The 20074-nt window shown below is 34.3% G+C and overlaps 1 protein-coding gene across 1 annotated transcript in view; it reads right to left on the bottom strand.

Annotated features, from left to right (window-relative positions):
- LOC102545999 (uncharacterized) overlaps positions 1-20074 on the bottom strand; it is a 122014-nt gene that overhangs the window by 78567 nt on the left and 23373 nt on the right. The window contains 2 exon segments of the mRNA XM_072958931.1: positions 16642-16743; positions 17754-17874. Of these exon segments, the coding sequence (XP_072815032.1) occupies position 16743; positions 17754-17874 (122 nt within the window). The 3' untranslated portion in view covers positions 16642-16742.

Raw genomic sequence — 20074 nt, 5'->3', positions numbered from 1 at the left:
TCCCAAGAGGGACTCTCCTAACTCTTGATTCTCTATTTGTCCAAAAGCCAACAAGTGTTTCAGCAATCTAAGGTTTCAAAACAGATGCCTATAAAAGTTGGATGGTATACAGTTTTAGAAAGCAGTATCTTTTCCAAAAGACTGAGTATGACATCTGCAGAGCAGAAAGTACATTAAGGAAAGTTAGCCTACATGTTACTAGAGTAAGGAGTGTTACGAGGAGGCCATTCTCAGACTGACTGAGAGATCCATTAGAGAGAAATCGAAGGAATAAGGCCTTAACTTTGCTCATTTGTGATAGATTCTCTCTTTAGCCATGCATGCAGCATAGCTGCAGCTATTACCAAAAAAAAAAAAAAAGGTAAAGAAAAATATAAGAGGGAAGGTAGAAAAAGGAATACATAAAATAACATGAAAATAAATACATGAGGAAATTTTTTTAATATTTGTTCTTCAATAAGTAAGAAATAAAGATTTTATACCAGTAAAAAACCTCCCTGCAAATAAAAGTTCACAACCAGATGGCTTCACTGGGGAATTCTACCAAATGTACAAAGAATTTACACTAATCCTTCTCAAACTCTGCCAAAAGACTGAAGAGGAGAAAACACTTTCAAATTTATTCTATGAAGCCACCATCACCCTGATACCAAAATCAGACAAAGACACCACCAAATAAAAAATTACAGGCCAATATCGTTGATGAACATAGATGTAAAAATTCTCAACAAAATATCAGCAAACAAAATCCAACAACACATAAAAAGATAATACACCAAGATCAAGTTGAATTCATCCCAGGGACACAAAGATGGTTCAACATACGCAAATCAATCAACATGATAAATCACATCAACAAAAGAAAGGACAAAAATCACATAATCATCTCAGTAGATGCAGAAAAAGCATTTGCTAAAATTCAACACCTATTTATGTTAAAAATTCTTACCTAAGTGGGTATAGAGGGAACATATCATAATAAAAGCTATTTATGACAAACCCACAGTGAACATAATACTCAATGCTGAAAAGTTGAAAGCCTTCCAGCTAAAATCTGGAACAAGACAAGCATGCCCACTCTCACAGCTTCTATTCTACATAGTATTGGAAGTCCTATCCATAGCAATCACACAAGAAAAAGATATAAAAGAGATCCAAATTGCAAGAGAAGAGGTAAAATTGTCACTATATGCAGATGACATGATACTATATATAGAAAACTCCAGAGGCTCCACACAAAAACTACTACAGCTGATAAAAGAATTCAGCACTACCAGGGTACAAGATTAACATACAGAAATCGGTTCCATTTCTGTACACTAATAATGAAATATCAGAAAAGGAAAGTTTAAAAAAAATCTCTTTTAAAATCACATCAAAAAAAATTTAGGAATAAACCTGACAAAGTAGGTGAAAGATATATACATGGAGAACTACAAAACACTGGAAATGAAAAGATGACTTAAAGAAATGGAAAGATATCCCACACTCTTGAGTTGGAAGAATTAATATTGTTAAAATGGCCATACTACCCAAAGCAATCTACAGATTTAATGCAATCCCAATCAAATTATCCAGGACATTTTCCACAGAACTCAAACAAATAATCCTAAAATTTATATATGTAATCACAAAAGACCCAGAATTGACAAAGCAATACTGAAGAAAACGAGCAAAGCTGAAGGAACAACCCTCCCAGACTTCAGACAGTATTACAGAGCTACAATAATCAAAACAGTGTGGTATTGGCACAAAAACAGACATATGGATCAATGGAACAGAATAGAGAGCCCAGAAATAAACCCACACACTAACAGTCAATTGATGTTTGACAAAGGAGGCAAAAATACACAATAGAGAAAAGACAGTCTCCTCAGCAAATGGTGTTGGGAAAACTGGACAACTGCACACTCCCCTACACCATACACAAAACTAAACTCTAAATGGCTTAAAGACTTAAATATAAGACAAGACACTATAAACCTCCTAGAAGAAAACATTTTCTGACATAAAACTTAGCATTGTTCTCCTAGGGCAGTCACCCAGGCAATAGATATAAAAGTAAAAATTAACAAAGGGGACCTAATTAAACTTATAAGATTTTGCACAGCAATGGAAGCCATAAGTAAAGCAAAATGACAACCCACGGAATGGAAGAAAATATTTGCAAATGACGTGACTGACAAGGGCTTAATTTCCAGGATATACAAACAGCTCATACAAAAATGAACAACCCAATCCAAAAATGGGCAAAAGACCTAAACAAGCAATTCTCCAGTGAAGACAAACAAATGGCCAATAGGCACATAAAAAAATGCTCAATATCTCTAATTATCAGAGAAATGCAAATCAAAACTACAATGAGGTGTCCCCTCACACCAGTCAGAAGGGCCATCATTAAAAAGTCTACAAATGATAAATACTGGATAAATGCCGATAAAACTACCATAAGATATCATATATGTGGAATCTAAAAAAAAAAAAAGAACTTATTTACAAAACAGAAACAGACTCACAAACATAGAAAACAAACCTATGGTTACCAGTCAGGGAAGGGGGTGGGAAGGGATTAATTGGGAGTTTGAGGTTTGCAGATACTAACTACTATACATAAAATAGGTAAACAACAATTTATACTGTATAGCACAGGATGCTATATTCAATATCTTGTAGTAACCTATAATCAAAAAGAATATGAAAATGAAAATATGTATGTATATGTATGACTGAAACATTATGCTCAACACCAGAAATCAACACAGCATTGTAAACTGACTATACTTCAACTTTTTTTAAAAAAATATTTTAAGAGAAAAATTAAAATAGAAGTCCTTAGAGAGAAAGAGAGTTCCTTCTATAATAAATTAACAGGAAAATTTAAACAATCAGAACACAACATGACAACATGAAAATTTAAAACACTGTTAACAAGCTGATATATATAACAGAATAAATCTGCAAGAAACAAGGAATAAAGAAAGACAAAAAAGATTAAAACAAAAAGCAATTTATTTACAAGCAGATCAGCATCAAAGGATCTTAAGACCTGTATGGATTAGCCCATGATAAGCTTTTTTTGGCAAGCCTATCATGTGCAATCAAAAGAGCTTCTTGCATATGCCTCATGACCATAAATGAACTCTGGGATGACAGTTAACTTACTAAATTGCTATGATAAGTTTATTTTCAAATGTTTTAAAATCATCACTGGAATTATTTCAAATATATATATATTATAGTTGTCACTGATTTTTAAATACATTTTTACTGAAGAATAGTCAGTCTACAATGTTATGCCAATTTCTGGTATACAGCACAATGCTTCAGTCACATAGGAACACACATATATTCATCTCCATATTCTTTTTCACCATAAGTTACTATAAGATATTTAATATCGTTCTCTGTGCTATACAGTAGAAACTTGTTGTTCATCTATTTTATATATATTAGTTAGTATCTGCAAATCTTGAGCTCCCAATTTATTCCTTCCCACCTCCTTCCCCCCGGTAACCATAAGTTTGTTTTCTATGTCTGTGAGTCTGTTTCTATTTTGTAAGTAAGTTCATTTGTCTTTTTTTTTTTTTAGATTCCACATATAAGTGATGTCACATGGTATTTTTTTTTCTCTTTCTGGCTTACTTCCTTAGAATGACATTCTCCAGGTCCATCCATGTTGCTGAAATGCATGGCATTATTTTATTTTTTATGGCTGAGTAGTATTCCATTGTATAAATATATCACAGCTTCTTTGATTTTATATACAGGCAAGAATGATATTTTGGGGACTGGGGAGGGGTGGAAATAATTGTGCCATGAAAAAAAAAGGGAAGTCATCAATGTTGAATATCCTCTTCCACCAAGGATGAATATGCCTGATGAGTGTGTGCCATTTATTTAAAAAGAAAAAAAAAAAAAGGTAAGATCTTTCAGAGTAGTGTTGAGGCCTATACTCCATCAGGATGCTGCTGGATTCCATTTCTTTTTATTTCAAATGCTGTAGCCCATTCTGCTACTGCTTCCAAAGCCCATCATTCTTTGGAGCTCTGATGCTTTACCAAACAGGCTCAAGGAGCTGTCCTTCTGGAATCCTATCTGACTGCTAGCATTCATTTACTTCTTTGACATTCCATCACTAAAAATTGCTGTGAAGCCCTCGGTGTTTCCTCTGTAAAGCAAATAGACAATAGTTTTAACATGATTTTTGACACAACTCAAAAAACGATCTTTTAAAGTTTTAGTTGAGTTGTGCTAAGATCTAAAATAAAAATATATCCTACAAATAAGCATTCAGAGATAAAGAAAAATCCTCCTTTTAAAAGAATTTAAAACACACACACAATTGGACACTTTTTGCCCACTGAAAAAAAATACAATAAAATTGTTGTGATACAACTGGAATTGAGAGGTTCTGGGGTAAAAAGCATGGGAACATCAACAAAGAAAGATAGTCACAATTCCATTGTACTGATGACACTCAAACGGCTGGTTTAACAGAAAAAAATGGGTTTTACACATTAACAGTTTAGAAATAATGCTCTAAAACACTTTCCAACATTAGCTCTCAATTCGCTTCTCTCGCCTCAGGCTTCCCCAGCTCCCCATAGGGGTACACCATTGTCCTCAGCCTCCATCCTGAGGCTATGCCTTACCCTGTATCTGGGTTTATTTTGACTGAGGTAAGAAATTCCTAAACTTCTTGAGTGCAAACTTAGCACCTCTTACCATTTAGTCATTCACCACATTAAGCAGGGGGAGCACAGGAGGTGAGGATGGTAAAGGCTGACCAAATGGTTTCTGGAAGGCTCACTCCTCCCATGTGATAAACAGGGCTACCAAACCCAAGTTTTTGAGGCTTCCCTTACCTCTAATGTAACCTAGTTAGAAATAATGAGTTCTCATTATTCTTTTTCTAGGAGCAGCAGAGTAAGCCATGAATTTTCAGTCTTCCTCAGTAGAAATCACACCCCTAATCCTTATAGCTATGGTTTTAAGTCTGGTTGCTATGCCTCCTCTTTTAAGGACATCAATCAACTACTTCCTATATGCCTGCTCTCTTAAATTGGAATTACCAACTCAATTTCTTACTGCTATGTTTGGTATACCTATGAAGCCCTTGCAACTTTACCTTGAATCCCCTGAACAAGAATCTTTATTCAAAGTATAACTAGAGATAAATGAAAACTTGAACATCACACCTCAAACCCTCCTGCATTCTTATATTAGGACAGCAATCCTAGTACCTGTCATGCCCAGAAATAGTCTATTGTCAGCCCCAGTCCCTCCATCCTATGTTAGCTACCTAGCCAGAATGTCTCACCAACAAGAAGGGCCAGGACTTAAATAAGAGGAGTAGGCACCCTGGGTGCAAATTTAAGAGGGTGCCAAAAAATTCACCAATCAAGATAAATAATATTTTAATGCCTTATTTTAAATTATCAAAATTTATGCAAAAATTTATGATGCACAAAATTTGAAAATTTTAAAATCATACATAGTCAGTATTACTGATTTTTCTTTTTGCCTCAAGCTCCAATATAGCACAACATAGTTAGTGGTTCTGTCTCTATTTAAAATTTTGATATTTTGAGCATCATGGATTTCATGCCTAAGGCAAGTGCATTGCTCACCTTACCCTAGTTTCAACCCTACCAACAAGTACTAGGACAAACACATTAAAGTGTGATTTTAATAGTAATACTCATGAATAAAAATTGTTTTAGGAAATTTTCTGTAGTTGGAATATGAAATTTGATATACATTAGTATGAAATAAAATTTGTGAAAGTACAATAGTTTATTCAAGCCTCCAAATTTTTAAATTATAAACTATCTTCTTGAATTTCTATTTTCAGTAATGGAAGTCTAAATTATTTAGACCTTGGCATTATTGGCATTTGAAGCCAGATAATTTTTTGTTGCAGGAGGCTGTCCTATGCATTGTAGAATATTTAGAAGCACTGCTGGTCTCTACTGACTAGATGCCATGGCTCAACTAACCCCAAGGGTAAGAATCAAAAATGTCTCCAGACATTGCCAATGTCCTTCAAGGGGACAAAATCATCCCCAACTAAGAATACTACTTGAGACCATCCCTCCTGCTGAAAACTAAAAATGAAGAATTTTTTTAAATGCCATCAACTTAAAGCACTGAGCTGACATGATAATGGGGAACTGTCAGGCCAAATGCTGAGTGAAATATAAACCCAATGCTATCTCTCTAGTAAGCAAAACATCAACTCCTATGAAGACATTTGCTCACTTGCAAATTTAAGCTTCAGTTTTCAAACATTGAAGGTGAAGAGCCTTACCTAAGGTGGAGTAGGTAATAGAAAACTCATCATATTAAGTTGGACTTAAAAGGCAATACCTGGAATGAAACCGGTCCTTGCCATGCCCAACTCCACCCCTTCAATGAAGGTTGCTTTGGCACTAAGAGCAGGGGTAAAAAGAGAAGGAAAAAGAGGGGGATCTCTGTTCTCAGACGCAAAAGAATAAAATTGGACCCCTAACTCATACCACTCACAAAAATTAACTTGAAATGGATTAAAGACTGAAATATAAAACCTGAAACCATAAAACTCTAAGCCTTCCACTAGTGAAAATCTTTGCCCATAGGCTGGCCCTTGTTGTAGGCATCTGCTGACCAGGTTCTCATTACCTTGACTGAGTATGAAATCTCAAGCTGTGATTTTGGTGAAATGGTACTAGGTTCTTTGGTACAATCAAATGCAAATCCTCCCTATAGGAAGGTAGCTATCCTCTATGTCTCCAGAACTCTCCAAAAAATTTTGCAAGGGCAATGAAAAAGATAACCAAGCACACAAGGAAACAAGGTACCATGGGCAAAAGCTTGCATAAATAAAAGACGACTGAAAGAGACCCGTTAAGACTTCAAATACTAGAATTATCAGAAACAAATTACAAAACTATGCTTACTACATTAAAAATAAATAAATAGCATGTTTGAAAATATATGTAGGTATAGGAAACTATAAAAAGTGAAAGAGTAGATCTGAAAAAGAATCATATATAATTTCTAGACATTAAAAATACAATGACTGAAATTTAAAACCCAATATATACAAATCATATATATATATGATGAGATTAATATCCAAAATATATAGCTATTACAACTCAATAGCAAAAAAAAATGGGCAAAAGATCTGAATAGACATTTTTCCAAAGAAGACATACAAATTGCCAACAGGTGTATGAAAAGGTGTTCACCATTACTAATCATCAGGGAAATGCAAATTAAAACCAGAATGAGCTAACACCTCACACCTATTAAGATGGCTATTATCAAAAAGACAAGAAATAACCAGTGCTAGCAAGGATGTGGAGAAAAGGGAACCTTTGCACATTGTTGGTTGGAATATAAATGATATGGCTATTTTGGAAAAAAGTATGGAAGTTCCTCAAGAAATTAAAAAACAGAACTACCATATGATCCAGCAATCCTACTTCTAGGTATATATCCGAAGGAAATAAGATCATTAACTCAAAGAGGTATCTACGTGCTCACATTTACTGCAGCATTATTCACAACAGTGAAGGTATGGAAATAACCTAAGTGTCTGTCAACAGATGAACAGATAAAGATACGTGTATATACATATGTATGTGTGAATGTGTGTGTGTGTGCGTGTGTGTGTACACAATGGAATATTATTCAGCCACAAAAAGAAGGAAATTCTGTCATTTTCAACAGTATGGATGAACTTGGAGGACATTATACTAAGTGAAATAAATCAGAGAAAGACAAATACTGTATAATCTCACTTACATGTGGAATCTAAAAAGTCAAACTCATAGAACCAGACAGTAGAACAGTGGTTGCCAGGAGAAGGGGTGGGGGAAATGGGGAGACATTGTCCATAGGGTACAAAAATTCAGTTGTAACATGAGTAAGTTCCAAGGATCTAATTTATAGCATTATAGTTTAAAATACTGCCTTGTATACTTGAAATTCGCTAAAAAAAAAAAAAAGTAGATCTTAAGTGTTCACACCACAAAAAAAAAAAATGGTAACTAAGTGAGGTGATGGATCATTAATTAACTTAATTATGGTAATCATTTCACAATTTACATGTATATTAAATCATCACACTGTACACCTTGAAAAAGTAAAATTTTAAAAACTATGATTTGCCACTGAGAAGTTATTGTGATGTATATTATACTTAAGAAAAACTTTTTTAAAAGCTACTGTGTATATAGAGGCACACAATCTGACATTAGTGAAGCAAATATTCGTAACTGAAATAATGGCCACAAATAAGTGGTCATTATACTCTTGTGCTATCAGCAGAATAGACCTAAAGTCCATATGTTGAGGTCCTAATCCTAATTTGATGTATTTAGAGGTAGGACCTTTGGAAGGTAATTTAGATCTTGAGGGTGGAACTCTCATGAATGGGATTAGTGCCCTTATAAGAAGAGACATGAGAGAGATGATCCCTCCTCCCCACTATGTGAAAATACAACAAGAAGGTGGCCATCTACAAACCAGGAAGAGGGCCCTCCCAGACACTGAATATGCCAGCACCTTGACCTTAAGATTTCTCAGCTTTCAGAACTGTGGGAGATAAGTGTTTGCTGTTTCCACCCAAAATATGGTATTTTGTTATAGCAGTCTGAACTGACTCAGTTACCTTGAAAAAGCAGCTAACCACTTACAGGATCTAAGAAAGAAAAATACAAGTATATGAAATTGTGATAGGCTTTCTTACAGAGACACATGTAAAAGACTATATATCAAGCAATGCCACCGAGGAAATGCTTGTCAAATCCTTTGAGAAAATGACAAATTGTTAAGCAACCAGGGTCAATATGACCAATTCAAACATTAAATAATACACTATTATTAAGGAATTAGTATTTTTCCTCTTTTACTGGTACATAAATGATGTATCTTAAAACTGATGGTATTTTAGTCAATGAAAAATGGTATTTGAAGAGATCAACAGAATTTCCAAAACTGATGAAAGGCATCAATTCACATAATCAAGAAGCCAAAAATTTCCAAGCAGTATTAATAAACGGAAATCCACACTTAAGCACATCATCATGAAACTATTTAAAATCAAAAGGAAAGAGAAAGATCTTAAAAGCAATCAGGGTAGGATGTGGGGAGGGGCAGAAAAAGATTACTTTCAAAAGAAGGTCAGACGCCAGGTTTTGCATGCCATTCTTTCCCCGTACAGGCACATACAGAGCACTCAATTAATATTTTTAATGAACAAACGGGTATCAGCTATTCTCTCTGGAACGGATAGTTTTCATGTCAAGAAAGCTGCCTAATACATTATGTAGTGAGTTTGATAGTTTGACCCTAAGTATTTCTGTGCCTTGTGACATAAATACCTTTTTAATGACCAACTGTGACGGTTACTTTTATGTGTCATATTGGTTATGCTATCATACCCAGTTATTTAATTAAACACTAATTTAGGTGAAGGTCCCAGACAAGAAGTAATTCTGCCTCCAGAATGCAACATTATCTTCCACCTAAGTTTACAGACCACCAACTTACTCTACAGATTTTAGACTTGCCAGTCCCCACAGTCATGTGAGCCACTTTCTTGAAATTAGTCACAACTGTGCACGTGTATACACATATGTTATATGTTATCTCACTGGTTGTTTCTCTGGGGAACCCTGACTAATGTACCAACTAAAGTCAATGACTGTTTTGAAGCTTTAAGGTACTAAGTAGACATATGAAGTAGAACACACCAACATAATATTATATGTTGTTTATGACCTTCAGTTTTAACTAAAACAAAATGCCTTTTTTCTGCTCTTCTTTGATATCAATCCTAAATTACTGATTCCAACCAGCATCTATCACCCTTAAAATTCATGTCGCTTGAATCTTTTTGCATAATAATATAGAGATTTCTTGGGAACAAAACCATTTATCATCAAATCCAATTAAAAGGAGGTTCTAAAAGAAAATTCTTTTAAAGATTATCCATAACATCAACAGCATACAGGCCTAAAATCATACAGAGCGCACTTATACCATATTAGTGTTCATGTAATAAAAAATAAAATATCATAATTGTGTACTCTACACTTATTAACCTGTAGCTCTACCCTTTAGCATATGCCTAAACAAGAGATATAAAGAGCTTATCAATCTATGCCAAGGATTTAACCAAACATTCAAAAGGGCCATAAATGTTAATACATCAGATGCTATTTGAAAACTCACTTTATATCACCAGTATAGAAAATGTCCCTTTTATTGTACAAAACTAGAAGTACACCAATGTAATGCTGACATTGAGAAATGCAAAAATTTTTATGTAATATGAGACAATTGGACCATGTTACAAAAATGCATGTTTTATTTTCCTGTACTTTCAGTGGGAAAGGGACAGATAATAAATGTCAAGAGTTAAAGTGTAAACTCTGGAATACAAGCCTTTGGCAGACTTTATTTATACTGGACATCCTGACCCCTTTAAACACTCACCTACAAAGGCAAATACCAGAAATTTTTTCTTGAATATTCTCCCTCAGTTTTCCCATAATCTCCAGATACTTCCATTCCCTCTCACAATGACTATACTAATGTTAAACTGTTCAAGGGAATCAATTAATGGAAGCAATCAAGTTGTACTTCACAAAGTGGAGACAATCTACAAATCTATTTTATTTAGTCAACCTAAACAAATGATCAAAATTATTCAGTTCAGCCTCAAAAAATATTTTTTGTCTCCTCCTTTCCAACCCAGTCTTCCTCTATTCCTAAGTCTTATGGTCAAGTCACAGCAACAAAAGCCCATTTTACCATATATTGCCTACCTCAGCATACTTAAAGAAGTGTAATAATCCTTCTAGATTCCAAACATACAGCTATATCACAGAGGTAAAAAGCAGAGCCAGGCTGGAAAGTGGCAGCATTTTATGGCCCCACTTTAGTGTATGGTCATTTCACAAAATCTACCAAAGTTATAAAAGATTTAAAGTTTTTTTCTATAATTAATAAATTGATCCTTTTGTCTCACCATTTCTAATTCCTTAATTCCAATTCTACTAGAATGGTTTATATTGTTAAAAACACGTTTGGAGGATTAATCTTTTGGTCATAATTTTTAAATGAATGTAATAACTGATTACATATATATAATTCATCGCCTAATCAGGAATAAAATTTTAATCCCATAAAAGATGTTTAATAGCAATTTTAACTACTAGGCACATGGTAGTTAATGGTATTAGGGGATTAGGAATTAAATTTCAAGGTAGTTAAAGCATAAATTCAAGAACTTTAGAAAATTTTAGAGAGAGCACAACACTAAAATAAACAGCTTGTAACTGTGTTTATAAAATTATGTGTAATTATAAGTTACTATTCCACCTTTTCATATAAATTAATATAGTAGGAGAATATTATTCAGAAAAAATACTTTTGTAAAACATATTTTAAAAAGAATGAAATAGCAATAAAACAATTTTTGATTCTAATATAAATAAATCTTATTCATAAAAGAAAGCAAAGAAGGTAAGTTAAAAAGCAGTGGGACTCTGAAATACTAATTCCTCTTCTTTTACATCAAGGGAAATGATGGCAGTGCAATTATATGACCTTTATACATGCCAAGTTTCTGTTAACTTTGATGATTTTGCCTTTAAAAGTAATAGAATTAATCTATCATATATAATATTTTTATTAGTAAGAGGATCTCATAATAATACTGTTAAACAACGGGGGCCCTACACTCCCATGCCTCAGATGTAGGCTTTTACTACACTTTTACTACAGCAATGACTGAATTTTGTGCAAGATTCTCAAATTTAAAAACATTAAAGGCACCCATTTTATTTTCAATTGCTTGGGTGGATGGGATCAAAGAAAATGCAGTTTTACTATAGGAATTTTCTGCCATTCAAATGCCAGTGTAGTTATGCATGAAGAATTCTTACTAAGTCAAAAGAGAAACAAAGGCATTTGAAAGCAGAACTGATCTCCTTGATTCAGGTTTCAGGAATGGAAAGAGTCAAGATTCAAGCCACTATGGACCCATTTCCCTACTCAAACAGAGATCCTCTCTATTACTAACCATCAAAAATGCTTCACATTTTAAAGTCTGCAACATCATGGCTTCATTACAAATTAGGTATTCAGGGAAAACTGCACTTCCTTCAAAGGAAAATGTTAAAAACATACAATTCCTCCATCATGCACTTTTTTTCAAATACTAAGAAAAGGAGCATAACTGTTTTGCAATCTAGGCTCAGCCAACTGAGCCCAAGCAACCTATAGGACTGATATCAATAGGAGTTTTATGCTTGATGGAAAATCATTCCAAAGATTTTTTTTTTGAATCAAAAATAACGTCATCACTGTGAATTCCACACTGGGATACAAAGGCAGGAATTACACTGTATTGTTAAAATGTTAGCAACCGCATTTCATTTTTTGAAAAGGCAATTTAGATTTCCTGAAATAAAGAGTTGATTATATCTCTTATTACTGTTACAAGAATTTGATATATCACAAAGTATAAGACTTACAGCATGTGCCAACTATCAACCAGGAAAAATGAACCTGATTCATAATTCACTTTGAGAATGTCTAGTTAGTCAATCAAGTGATTTGTAATCATGAAGGCTGCCAGAAATGGAATGAATAATGAGCCACAGTAAAATCCCTGGATTTTTTTAGTATTCTTATTTCATTATGTGACTTTTATTGCCACTTTTGATCACTGTTTCTCAGCATGACAAATTAAATCGCACATATTTACTTAGAAGTTTTTGACTATTAATAGCCTATTAAACAGGCTGAAGGATATACAAGTTGAATGACCAAAGTATCTAATGTCTTCCTACAAAATTAAAAGTCTTAGTGTTTATAGCTTGAGCAAAGAAAATTTCACTCCTTACAACCCCCTCAATACTCTCTTTATTTTATTTAAATTATATAGTGAATATGCTATTTCTGCATAGCTTATACTATTCCAAATTTTCTAAGCTATTTCTAGTCTAAAGCAAGTAAAATCATTTAACTAATCTAGTTAATATCAAAAGCCTTAAACCTCCCTTTAATAATTTCATTGTATACTATTTACTCAGTTAAAATTATAAGCTGATGGCCAAAGAACATTTGACCTCTAATATACATTATTAAGTAATATGTATTTCTTATTAACCATACATAGTACATATTATTAAATTATAATATATAATCATATTGAATTAGACAACAGATATATATATAATTAACACAATTTTATTACATTATAACAACTTAAAGTTTGGCATAATACTAAAGGGGTAATATGATAAACTCATATTTTTCAAAATGTAAAACTGCTAAGCTATGTAAGACTTTGTCATTCTGATAATACTGCCCATTATTAGCATTTTAATCAGGATTGCATGATGTAAGAGTTACAGTTTTAAAGCAAACAGAACTTTAAATGTGATACTAAGTAGGTTCATTCTTTGACTTACTTTTCATAATTTTCCAGCAGAAAAGTCTTAATCCAATTTTAGATGGATTGTAACACCAGAGCACATGTGGCCCTCCTTAAGGAAAGTAATAAGTTCTTAAGTCAAGGTCTATTGTACTCACTGAAATCTAATATTTGTGAAAAACTCAACTAAGTTTTGTGGGTTAATTTCCAATAACAAACATTAGGTTGTTCAAGATAACAAAACTCCAGGCGTACACTATATTGACTCCAAGAAGCCAGTATGATTATGGTAAGATCTCAGAAAAGATACTGTTTCCAGATTGAATGTTCCCTGAAAAGTGTAACAGCACTCTACCGTGGAATTCACTTTATCACCATTATCACACCAATTGTGAGGATCATCTTTTTCTTTCCTACCTTTTCTTTTCCTTTCTTTCCTAGATTAACCATTCGTTCACTCATTCATTTATTCATTCAACAAATGCTTATTAGACATCTACTATGTGCCAGATATTGTGCTAAAAACTTGAGGACGGAAAAGTGAATTAGACACACAGCCTTTGTACCTGCCCTTAAGAAATCCATAGTCAAGCTAGAAAGAGACATATAGGTAAATAAGTGCAATAAAATACAGGTTCTAGAACTATGTACTGGAAAGACTCAGAGAACATAAGGTTCAACAACAGAGGTCAGTAGACACGAAAGGCTTCAGAGAGACAGCAAAGCTGTATCTTGAATGAAAAGTTGGTATTCACCAGGGAGCAAGGAGGAAAGATCACAATGGTAAGAGGGAAATATGAATGAAGAAAAAGTGCCAAATAGTTAATTATGGTAGGCTGACTAGCAAACTGTTCAGTTGAAGTGAGGTCAGCATGTAAGGAGTATATATGATGTTGACTGACAATGGAGAGGGCTGCCAGAGGTAAGCCTGAAGCACATGCAATGGCCCAATAACAAAAGATCAATATGTACACTAAAGAGAATATAACATACACCTTATAAACAATAGAAATCATTGAAGAATTTTAAGCATAAAAATCATAGGACCATAGGTTTCCATAATGTCTAAATAATTTATGCATTTGGCTTTCCTCAACAATGGTCAAAGTAACAATTCACATTTCATTATGTATCTGTTAGAGAACTAATATTGTCATGTTAGCATCCCTGTTTTATAGTCATATGTAAATAATCTCCCAGAACAAGGCACTCAGCCTCTAGCAAACTTGTGAACTAAACAGCAAGTCTACTACCTAAAGAGTAGGGCAGACAGTAAAGATACACCACGTTTACCAAGGAAGCTCATCATGATCCTACTAAAGGAATTCATACCTGGGATATGTGCATATGCATACACACACAACATTAAGTATGCATAACATACTGACAGACTGTCAAAAGTTATGTCCACATAAAGTCACAAAACCGAATGTTTCACACAGACACATCTTGGTGTACCTCAATCAGGCATATAAAATCATTGTGAACTACCCAGACTACGCTTCAAAGTGAAGCAGCCTAGTCTCGAATTGCATACATAACAGCTTCCTGCAGCTTAATACTGCACTGATAAACAGGAGCTCTGACAGATGCTCTGAGGTCAGACAGCCTGGGGCTGGATCCTGGGTCAGCCACTGACCTTATACAAATTATTGAACTCTTTAAGTCTTAGTTTCCTTATCTATGAACCTAGGATAATTATTCCTGCTCCATAACACTGTTGTGAAAATACAATAAGATCCAGAAAGTACTTAGTATAGAGCTAAACAAATACCAATTATTCAATAAATAGTATATTATTATAGCTATGACAGAAATTATTCTAGTTATGATAAACTCAAGTTTATACACTAAATAATTTTATTTGACTTGCATTATACTATTAAAGAAATGTCCAAAGTCTAGTCCAACTGAAAATGTTTGATGTAGGCTTAATGTGAAAATAGTAATATTAATATGAGATAAACTGTCTAAAAATAATGTTTTCAAGGGAAAAAATTTTGAAAAATGTATCAAGTTACACTTAATAACTTACAGAGCATGGGAAGGAAGAGTCCAATCTTACAATAGGAATACTGAAAGCCTTTTTGAGAAATAGAAAATTGTACAATCAAACCTATTCTCCAAATACAGTGCCATATCATTACTTTTTTATTTCATGGGCTCTTACAAAAAAATTGAGTACAGATGGTAAGGCTGGTTATACTCATGTAATGACATGTACTTGTAGTGTAAGGATCCTCTCCCTAGAGTTAGGCCATGCTTTTGACTTAGTGAGCATCAGTCCTACCAGTTTCTGACTTTGGGATTTGTTTATACCCCAAAAGAAAAAAAGAAAAAAATAACAATAACAACAAAAAAGGCAGAATACTAGCAAAGTAAGACTGTAACAGAAAATTTACTTTGACAATTTGACAATGGAGATGACTCAAATGAAAACAACTAGAATAAAGAGGTCCAAAACAATATGAGTAACTATCAAGTTACTTCTACATACACGCATTCATATATGTATGTATATATACACATACACACACATTCATATTAAGGTTGGGTCAAGTCACAAATGTAATTAGCACAGTAAAATGAAGTTATGATTATTAAGTATGCATTAAATGATACTAACCTGAACTACAGCTTGCTATGTAAATTCACAACTAACTCTTGTAATAATGTTAACTGTATATATGTAGTCATCCACTGCACGTCTGGGATAGCAAGCCTGCAGCAAGCATTAACAACGGCTACCAGTTGAAAGACCAAATAATTTATGTATTGGAAAATGGAAAAGAATCTATACACTGACACTGCAGTTATCCTGAAATTTCCTAAAATAAGTAATATATTTTAAAATAAGTATGTAATAGATGTAATTCTGTTCTAGCCAGTATTTATTCAAAAGAAGTCATGAATTAGAAGTTAGCTACCATGTGTTATATGGAAATAAGAATAGAGATGACAGAGAGAGACTAATCAAGCTACTTTTAGGCATATTCATAAATACCAAATTATTACTTTCATTCCTTTTTACCTTTAGGCTGACTTTTATGCAATCCTTTAGACTGAAATAACGAAGCATTATGGTTCAGCATTCTAATAATGTCTCATAAGACAAACATTAAACCAAACTGTTGTTTGATAGCACTGAAAACATAACATAATGCAAGCATGATCTTTCCTGTTTGAAGATGACACTGACTCACCGTCAACAGAGATGAGCTTCAAGTTGTTTTTCCACAGCGGAGATGGACCTGCTGATCTAGCCATTCTCTTGCCAAAGCTCCCTGATGAATAACAGCTTATATCTGCAAGATGAGTGTTACCAGTGGTCACAAACAATAACAAAATTAAATGATCAATATAAAAATGAAACCTATGCCTTGCTCTCAAACCAGTATGTTTTGATGAACTAAAAATAAAGTCACAGAAATATATAAATACTGTATAATACATACAAAACTATATATGCATTTATTCTGATACATTAATCGTATTTTGTGTATCACTGACCTAAAAATACAAATAATCAGAGCCTGACCACTATCCCTAAGTGAAAATGTTCTCAGCTGTCTTAACTAAAACAAAAATTGCTTCTGACATGTAAAATCCAAAGTGTATAATGAAAATGCTCAAAACATGAAAGCATGCCAACTTTACATCCCTCATCACCAGTAGCAATAACTGAGGAAATTATAGAATATTTTTGTTAATGTTAGCAATATTCTCAATAGCATTCAATGCAGCATAACTACAGCCAAAATTATTTTGACATTTCCCAGAATTCTGAAAAATCCTCTATTTTTTTATGAAGAGAAAAATACTTTTGTTACTAGCTACAGTGTTCATTTATGTTAATGCAGAACAGAGATTTTGTAATCAAATATTCCTGATAGGGAATTTTATCAGTTGCCAGTTGAACTTCCTTCATAAGAGCTAAGAAGCTGGTTAGACATTACTGAAGACACAGTTTTCAGTAAAAGTATTGTTATGTGCTTCTTTATTATTTAAGGGAGTAAAAAATTAGATTAACATTTGTTTAAAAAGTCAGTAAGAAGCAGCTAACAACTCGATACAATTCAAACAAAATCACAATGCTAAGTACCTATGAGGAGCAAGGCACTCACTATTTGAGGTTTTGTGACAGGTATAAAAACAACAAGACATGGTACACAATCTCAAAGAATTCACAATATCAGTATTATTGAAACCTTCTACTTTCAGCTCTACATAGCTGCTTGTAATAACAAACAGCTAAATTCTAACCCAGATCCTCTGCTAGCACAGGATGATGGAGTGGAAGAGCACAGCATCATACCAGAACACGGTAGCTACCAGGGAACGAGGCTCTGAGGCTCCTCTTGCAAACGCAGATAAGAAAATTTCAATAGAAATGTTGAGAACATCTGCTACAACCTGTGATGTAGGTCTGTGGCCACCTGTAAACAAATGAACTGTGTTAATTTTAAGGCACTATACAAATGTTTCTATACAGTGACAATTGTGTTTTCAAAGATCATTCTCCTTCTCAACTCTTCATTATATTCCTGACCATCATCCCCTAGCAACTCATCAAAACTGGGAATTAGGCTGCAAACTCCTAAAATTCCTTTTCATTTTGGTTTTCCATTTCCACAATGCCTAGCAGCATACCTTACAATTTGTGAATGCTTAATAAATGTTTGAAAAGTTGAACGGAACTAGTAGTCATCTTACTCCTTCACCTGTCACCCCCAAAATTATCACTCATTCTAGCTACAGCCACCATACTTGGCAGGACAGTATTAGATGAAAAGACAAGATTATTTATTAATTCAACAAACATTCTGCTCAAACACCTAGTCAGTACCACACTAAGTTCCACGGATACTAGTGTAAATAACACACGACCCCTGCCCTTAAATAACTCAGTCTAATGAGAAGGATAAAGCTGGAACATAGCCATAATAACCCTGAAATCAGTTTGCAAGTTTTGTAGAAAATGTTACAGATACTAAAAGGGAGGGAAACTGGCTTAGAATAAAGGCTTTAGAGAGAAAACAGCATGTGAGTTGAGTACTAAAGAAAGAGTAGCTGCTGAACAGAGGGACAAACAGAGAAAGGGAATTCTCAGCAAAAGGAAAAGGCAAAAAATTATAGATATGCAAAAGGGTGCACAATATACTGAGAACTTGAAGAAGCTCTGGGGAAAGGAGCAGATGAGGAAGAAAGGGCATAAGAAAGATCACAGAGGTGACTTATTATGCTAAAAAGCTGAACTTCTGTCCTGACCAAAGGAGGTAAGCCAGGAGCATGATACGATTGTTGAAAAGACCTTGGCAGAAATGTGAAAGATGGGAGGAAAGACAAGACTGGAGGCATGGGACCAAATCACATGAGTCAAAGCTGACTTGACTTTAATAGTTTCTGGAACTATGGTGACCCAATTCACCAATGACCATCAGGTCTGTTACCCAGTGAATCTTGAATTCAGAAATATATTTAGAGAATACCTCAGACTCTAATTTATTTTAGGAAACTGTTTATGTGACATAATCCTAATGAAAAGCACAACAGGAATTTCAAAGAAATCATATCAAGTCACCACAATGTTAATAATGACTAGCTCTGGGTAGTGGGATTACAGGCTATTTTTTTCTTGTTACTGGCATATTTGAAATTTTCTACACAATAAAATTAAAGATCAGTCATAGAGCAATTCCTTGAAACTTAAAAGCTATAACTGGCATTAACCCTAAAAGGCCAGACCCAGGATTCCTTGACAATATAAATGGCTCCAAAGCCTCCCTTCACCACCACTGCCCACTATATGTAAAATGTTCATTCCTACATCAAACCTAAATCCATGCCCTTTCTGCTTCTGTAACATGCTTTGTCCCGAATGCCTACCTAAGCTCCACCCTCCTCATACCACCAGGTATAACGATCTCGTGCATGCATTACCAATAGCTCTTTATCTGCCCCACACATTGAGACATCCAATCATATCATTTAATTGATAGCCTCCCTGAATAGTCCTCCAGTGCGTTCTTCCCACAATTTTTAGAAGAATACTAGTGCAAGAAAAAGAATGCTAGTGCAAAATCAGTCCTATTCCAAAACAAATATTCAAACATGACTCATTTATGGATATATGTGTATATAATTATACCGATGACTTGATAAACTGCAAATTTATGTATATAACCACTCCAAAAGAGTTTTCAAATCTATTAGTTCAGAAAAAACTGTCTATTATTATGAGTTGAATTGTGTCCCCCTAAAAGTTGTTGAAGTCCTAACTCTCAGTACCCATGAATGTGACCTTATTTGGAAATAGGGGGTTTGCAGATAATTAAGTTAAAATAAGGCCACTAGGGTGGGCTCTAATCCAGTATGACTGACGTCCTTTTAAACAGAGGAAATGTGGACCCAGAGACAGAAACAGACATGGGGAGGACACTACATGAAGACAGAAGGAAGGATCAGGGTGATGCTTCTACAAGCCAAAGAACACCAAAGACTGTCAGACACCAGCACAAGCCACGTGAGGCTTGGGACAGACCCTTTCCCTCACAGCCCTCAGGGGGAACCAACCCTGCCGGCACCTTACGCTCGGACGTCCAGCCTGCAGAGCTGAGAGACAGTAAATGGCTGCTG

Source organism: Vicugna pacos, chromosome 3 (assembly GCF_048564905.1).
Source record: "Vicugna pacos chromosome 3, VicPac4, whole genome shotgun sequence".
Lineage (NCBI taxonomy): Eukaryota > Metazoa > Chordata > Mammalia > Artiodactyla > Camelidae > Vicugna > Vicugna pacos.
This window is presented reverse-complemented; position numbering and strand designations above follow the sequence as displayed.